Source organism: Eurosta solidaginis, chromosome 4, assembly GCF_040869045.1.
Source record: "Eurosta solidaginis isolate ZX-2024a chromosome 4, ASM4086904v1, whole genome shotgun sequence".
In the NCBI taxonomy this organism is placed as follows: domain Eukaryota; kingdom Metazoa; phylum Arthropoda; class Insecta; order Diptera; family Tephritidae; genus Eurosta; species Eurosta solidaginis.
In genome coordinates, this window is record NC_090322.1 from 185,641,105 (window position 1) to 185,648,574 (window position 7,470).

Genomic DNA, 7,470 nt, shown 5'->3' on the forward strand with positions numbered 1-7,470 from the left:
CCGAAACCATGCTGGACACATTTGAGCAGATTCCCAAATAGATTCCAATATAACCATGAATTGATCCAGAAAACAGTTCCGAAGTGCTCCAAAAACAGTCGTTAATTGATCCGAAATGTTATCAACATAGTCCCGAAATAATTCTCAAATAATCCCCGTTGGGGTCATTGTTTCAAAAGAAATCCAATATTAGTCACCAAAACAATCTCAACTGAGTAGTGAAATAAACAACAATGACACATAAATTATGACTCTGTTGGTTGGGCCATCACTATTTGTGCTTCAAATCAACCAAGTAAAAGTATGTAAATTTGAATATATATAACATTAAGATGAGATTATCTGTAAATTTTATGAGAAATTCTCAAGCTTAAGAAAATCAAGTACCACCGGTCGTATGTGCATACACACATAAGTAGGTCAATTTCTCAAATCAATCTGAATCAGATAAAATCTGGAACATGAAAAGTCACCTCAATAAAGAAACAAATTGTACGTTGCAAATAAACCTTTTACCTGGTCTTAAGACATTAAAAATTGGCTCACCCATAATCGCAAAAACATATAAAAGAGCGATTAATAAATTTAACAAAATAGTTTCAGCTGTAAAGTCCATAGATAGAGATTAAGAATAATCACAATGGGATTACATCAGTGGCACATCCTTTTTTGTCTATTATGCTTACTTTGTATTTTTGCTGTTGATGCACGCAGACTGAAAAGTATATTTTAAGGGAGTTTTATTAAAAAAAAAAAAATATTTTATTTTTCCACTAACTTGCAGAATATCAACGCTACAAAGCACCCAATAACATTGAACGCTCCGTACCGCTGCTTCGTCAAGCGAATACTGAGATATCTACTGAAAACGGTACAAATGATGACGACATAGCCGCTAGTACTGGCACCGGCACTGGAACCGATATGGGCCCAAATACAGCACCTGAAAATAACGTAAGCCCAAATCCTGCAGATGCTTTGGTTTTAATAAATCCTACAAAAGCTGATAGCACACCGCGCTTACTCAAAGGATTCCTTTTCCATGCTTTAATGGGCTCAGCAAATAAAGGTGGTCAATCAAGTGTGCCCTACATAATTGTTAATGTACCGAACAACATAACAAATATCAATCAAAATAACTTAAATAATTCGCGTCCAGTACCAATAACAGCACCTATTACAACACCTATAACAACACCTATAACATCACCTATAACAGTCCCAGCTGGCACAAGACGTCGTGTATACTATGAGCCCGCGCCTATACCACAAAACCCACAAGTATATCACCAACGTCGTAGTAAGCCAAAGGCTGAAGAGGATTATGCACAAAATTTCATACGCAGTCCAAGTAACCAATTGCTGCCGGTTTTTCTGCCACCTGAAATACAGAATTTAATGACCAATCGTAATGTTGTACGTCGACGCGGCGGTCAACGCAAGCGCGTTCAAAATCAGAAGCAAAATTTAAATCTCTTTGCAGCGTTTGCTGATAGTCTTAGGCGTATACAGTATTTGTAGTTTGAGATTCAATAAAGTGTTATAAGATTTTATAATGACATTATCGGTTTATGTACTGAACATTTTTTTAAAAGAAAAAAATGTAAGGCGCAATAACCTCCGAAGAGATCTAAGGCCGAGCTTCTCTTCCAATTTGCGTCGTGCTCCTCTTGATTTTCCCTACAAATTGGCCGGACGGGACCTACATGTTTTATGCCGACTCTGAACGGCATCTGCAAGGCAGATGAGTTTTCACTGAGAGCTTTTCATGGCAGAACTACGCTCGGAGTGCTTACCAAACACTACCGAGGGGCGATCCCGCTTAGAAAAACTTTCTTCTAATTGAAAATATAATACGAACTCCAATTTAGGTCTTAACAGTTTCAGTTACAGTAAAAGATAAAATTGCTGCTACTCCCAAGTCACAGGCACAAATCACGGAGGCTGCCGCGGTTTGAGCGTATTACCCTCGTATACCACAACAAGGGCTCGGGATTCAACTGCAGAAAACAGCAGCATAACCGTTCGCTATGGTCCTAATAAATCACGTAATTTGCCAACTCTAGCTGTACTGACTTAACGTAGAATCAGTGTCGGGCTTTAACCACAGTGTGCATTTCGCCTACACGAAGTTTGACTATTCTAAACATTGATTCTTACCACTTGAAGTTAGTACTAGTCCTCGCTCAGTACTTAGCCAATGGGTCCACCTGTAAATTTTTACATGCCCATGTCATTGTCAGACAGTTGTTACCTGGTTTTGCTTTGGCTAGCAAGCTTAATTGCTTTAGGGGCATCCTATAATAGAGGCTTCTTACAGCAAGTTGGGCCTTGTATTTCATTTTTGGACTGAGAATGAACACGACCTTGCATTCAAAATTCGTAGCAGAGCCATATCTTGCCCCTTTTCTGTGCCATAGTCCCTCACAAGCTCAGCTCCTAAAAAATATCTGTGGTAGACTATGAATTTTCTTAAGGTGGTTTAAGTCCTGGCAACTATTTTCATAGCTTAGACATTTTGCAGAAATGAAGGAAGAAATATCACCAGGACTGGCTGCAGATGCACCTCTAAACCCTTATCTCTTCGATTGCTCAGAAAATCGTACTTAGTTATCATCAATTTGGTCCAACCAAGCTGAAGCTGCAAGTTTCTTGGGACTTGCCTTAAGAAATAATGGTGAAACTACGACTAAGAAATGAGAACTATTAAGAGAATAACAACGTCCACCTAAGCAAAACACACGTTTCTCTGCCTTTAACCAGGTCCACCCCCACATATCATGTTGCTGTGTGTGGTTGCCATAGGTTGGTAGTGAAAATAGCAATATGTGAGGGGAACCTAATTTAAAAATATTTATTGTGCTTGAGCCTTATGATATCTTACTTACTTACTTAATTGGCGCTTAACCGTCTAAACGGTTATGGCCGTCCAACAAGGCGCGCCAGTCGCTCCTTCGCTCCGCCAACCGGCGCCAATTGGTTACACTAAGGGAGTTTAAATCGTTTTCCACCTGGTCCTTCCAACGGAGTGGGGGCCGCCCTCTACCTCTGCTTCCATAGGCGGGTTCCGATAGAAACACTTTCTTGGCCGGAGCATCATCTTTCATTCGCATAACATGGCCTAGCCAGCGCAGCCGCTGCGTTTTAATTCGCTAGACTATGTTGATGTCTGCGTATAGCTCGTACAGCTCATCATTAAATCTTCTTCGGTACTCGCCATCGCCAACGCGTAGAGGTCCATAAATCTTTCGAAGAACTTTTCTCTCGAACACTCCCAAAGCCGCTTCATCTACTGTTGTCATGGTCCATGCTTCTGCCCCATATAGCAGGACGGGTACGCAAAGTGACTTGTAGAGTATGATTTTCGTTCGACTTAAATACCATAATCAAGGAAGAAATTTGTTTTTGTGTTTGTAACATTTAAAATTAATCAGAAAGCTACGGGCATGAGCGATTGGGTTATCCGCTACATTCTGGTCTTCAAAATAAATGGCGGCAGGTGACATGCAGGAAAGCAAGAAATCGGCAGTGGGAGGCGCAAGGCATCATATTCGTCACATAGGTTAGACCTTAAGCACCATTGATTCATTATATTCGGTGATTCAATGCCAACAACACTCCTTGAAACTGCAGCTTGCAAAATGATAGAAGAGGCTAAAATCTATATTGTGGCGAATATCAGCAGTCTCAGCACGTCACTATGCTGCTAGTAAATAAATATAGATAATTACTAAACACACACGAATAAAGCAGCTAAGAGCGTGGACGATATTACACGCACATATACACAGCAACAAAGAGCGGAGATGACATTGTCTACACATATACATAGAAGGCAACACCGAATATGAGATGCAGACAAAAAACGTAAATAAACAACTAACGGAGAAGGTTGTTCGCGGAGAAAAAGTCAATTGTGAGTATAAAAGCGGCACAGTCCAAGTTATGGTCAATCAGTATGAAACGTTGAAAGCAAATATATACTCTTTGGTAGTGCTGTAAGTAAAGAACATTTTAATGTACTGAAGATTTGAGTTAACTCGATAGTTCAGTGATTCGAACGATCACAGAAAGCAAATTATTATCGATAATCCTTATGATTCGCAACAATATATAAGGACGAACATGCGTTCATTAGATTAAAATGTATTACTATAATTTCACCGCTGCAGCTAATGTCCGTGTTGTTTTGACTGTGAAGGGGTGTCTATAAAATGTCTTAAATACCTGACGGATCATACACAAGCCGTCATATATTTTTTGGCGCCTATGCCAAAAAGACCCACAAGTAATGAAGTCAAAGTTCACATAATAACACTGTTTACCACACTATCCACATTTGATGCATTTTTCCAGGTGTATTAAGGTTAAAAGGTCGTTAGTTCTATCTGAATATTTAGCAATCATTTATGTTCATAAAATTGTATCTTCATATATTTATAGCTTCTATAAAAAATGTTTCCTAACTTTGCAAATTCCGGCTTGCCATATTTTATCAATTTCCGGTGGATAAGAAACAATGTATTACTTTTAGCTACCACTTTACTGACTTCCAGTCTGACTTCCCATCATTTACTTACAAATGCATTTTCCTTACCGATTGTTGCATGATATTGTGTAATACTACTTTGCGGTGTGTTATTGCGCTATCGATAACGACGGCGTCAGTGACGTTAATAATACCTGTGAACTTAATAATGGGAGTGACAAATACAACTAATTTCATTGAACGACAGCTAGATTTAACCGGAGGTCTATGCTTCATGTCAAGTTGTAGGAAGATTACTTGCCACTATCATCTATGCGAGGCTACGAAATCAGTACACGCGAACATTTGATGCCGTGTTGGTCGACAAAGTACTCAGAGTGCAATTGTGCTAGCAAAGTTGGATTATCAGTCATAGCGCCAGCTTCGTGATACCAGCGCACGAAAATGTAAGCCAGCACCTTGCCACATTGCTGCAACAATACCGCAGTATATTTTGCTCTCACATACTCATATAAGCCAAAGTTTACAAATACCACTAGCATTTACTCATCGACATATCTACATATATTCTTACAGCAATATTCTTACGCGTACATTTAAAATGGACTAAATTTTTGACTGCCGTTTCATTTACATTTTTGGCTTTTCAATTGCAATTTATTTGTATATTCATAAAGTCAGTTGGTGAGCCACCCACAAGCTCTTGAGCAGGATAAAATTTATGACAAAGAATAAAGCAAAGAAGCAAAAAAATGTATAAACTTTGTTGCGATTTTAGTTGTTGCATGCAACTTTTTACAGTTACTTCGACCTCATCGAAATAAGAGCGACCACAAATACAACGATGAAGTTGTTGAAGTAATAAGTTACTGCAGTTTTGCCGCTAGCAACGGGCGCAGGATACTCTCTTACTTTTACGAGAAATAGCACTTCAGACACATTCACAAATATACAAAAGTAGTGTTGAGAACTATCGAATAAAAACTATCTAGTTATACGATAGTTCACTCATTCGATAGTCAATTGAAACACGTTCATTACTAATTTTTCGAAATACTAGTTTTTTGTATAAATGATTCGTTCATTACTATATTTTCGAATCGCTCGGTGATCTCAGTTAAAAAGATATTAAAATAAAATGTTAACGTGTAGCATACTTCAACCTAATAGAAAAACATTTTAAGCACGTTAATTATTTCAAATTTTTATCTGAGGAAGAGCTTTTTAAACGGTTTTATTTAGCTTGAGTTGACAGGCCGCATGGCCGCATGCACGGCTGCACGGCTGTTGTGAACGAATCTTGTAATTGAAATTTAAGTAACTTCCCGATAAGCTACAAGCATGAAACTTGGAATATAGTTCATAACCCGATGACAATGCAATAATAAGAAATAAAAACCCCGCCGCTAGGTGGCGCATGGATCGAGATATTCACAAAAATCGTATTTGTGGCCCGATTTGGCTCATATTTGGAACACTTAATACATACAAGAATAGAAATCGACCTGCGAAAGAAAATCGCCGCTAGGTGGCGCATGGATCGAGATATTCACAAAAATCGTATTTGTGGCCCGATTTGGCTCATATTTGGAACACTTAATACATACAAGAATTGAGAGCGACCTATCAAAAAAAATCGCCGCTAGGTGGCGGAAGGATCGAGATGTTCACAAAAATCATATTTGTGGTCCGATTTTGCCCATATTTGGAACACATAATACATAGATACATGAATCTAAAGCGACCTATGATGCCCGATTTGGCTCATATTTGGAACAAATATTGCACACAGTCCGGTATAAGTGACACCAAAATATTTTGAAGTTGGAGGAGGGACAAGCATACGTGGCGCAGAGTGGAGTAAAGTCTTTGGAAGGATTATGTATTGAGGACTTAGGTTGTAACAAATTGTCAGGAAAGAGTCCTTGTAATAATGAGACACTAAATGAACTAAATAGAATGAGAAATAATAGGAAATTAAATAAAGACTAAAAACTTGAAAATAAAATAATTTAAAAAAAATGTTTAAGTTAAACGGTTTAATTGAAAACAATACTTACATGAAGTAATAATAATACGAAAAGCTAGAAAATAATTAGGTAGGTCCTAGGTACTAGTCATCACACTCCTTATCAATCTATGGCGTTGATCAGACAATTAAATAAAAGCGTTGGACGCGTCATATTTCTACTGATAGTCATAAGTAAAACTAACTGCACCTTCATCAGTCACATTTTTAGAAATTTCACGCGCCCAACGCTTTTATTTAATTGTCTGATCAACGCCATAGATTGATAAGGAGTGTGATGACTAGAACCTAGGACCTACCTAATTATTTTCTAGCTTTTCGTATTATTACTTCATGTGAGTATTGTTTTCAATAAAACCGTTTAAACTTAAAAAATGTTTTTTAATTATTTTATTACTGTTTAAATTGTGAAGATATATTTATAATGCGGCCTGGATTGAAGAAATCTTCCGTTTGGCAGTTTTTCACCAAAAATGGAAATGAAGGTAAATGCCATATATGCAAACAAATATTTAAATTTAATCAAATTTAAATGACCATCTACGCCATAAGCATCCGTCTTCGTCAGAACAAAGGAATGTAACTTCAGGAGAAATAGCGCCTGTAACGTAGATCTACTTCTCTTTCGTCAACTACTGCAGTAAGTACAGCGAGCAGTTCCTTAACAGTACCAGTCGAAGACATTGCCACTCTCCCTAGGGAAACGAGAGTCACTCTAGCTTAACTTCGATATGGTCACTGTAACAGGTTAAACTCTTACCTATCCAGAATCAACCCCGACATACAAAACATATAACCTGCTAGTAATGTGTTCCCACATGACACCAACCATCTCTTTAACTGTATTGTGGAACCAACGTCTCTGACGGCCCTCTCATTATGGTCAACCCCTGTTGAAATAGCAAGTTTCCTCGGACTCCCGTTAGAGGTCATTGATGACAATTTGTGATCG

At 38.2% G+C, this 7,470-nt stretch overlaps 1 protein-coding gene across 1 annotated transcript; it reads left to right on the plus strand.

Annotated features, from left to right (window-relative positions):
* The first annotated feature begins 596 nt into the window (after positions 1-596).
* Positions 597-1,548, plus strand: LOC137248548 (uncharacterized). Its single transcript, XM_067779477.1, has 2 exons — positions 597-722; positions 785-1,548. Exons 1-2 carry the CDS (start codon positions 641-643, stop codon positions 1,519-1,521), a joined length of 819 nt encoding a protein of 272 aa, XP_067635578.1. The 5' UTR covers positions 597-640; the 3' UTR covers positions 1,522-1,548.
* Positions 1,549-7,470: the final 5,922 nt, after the last annotated feature.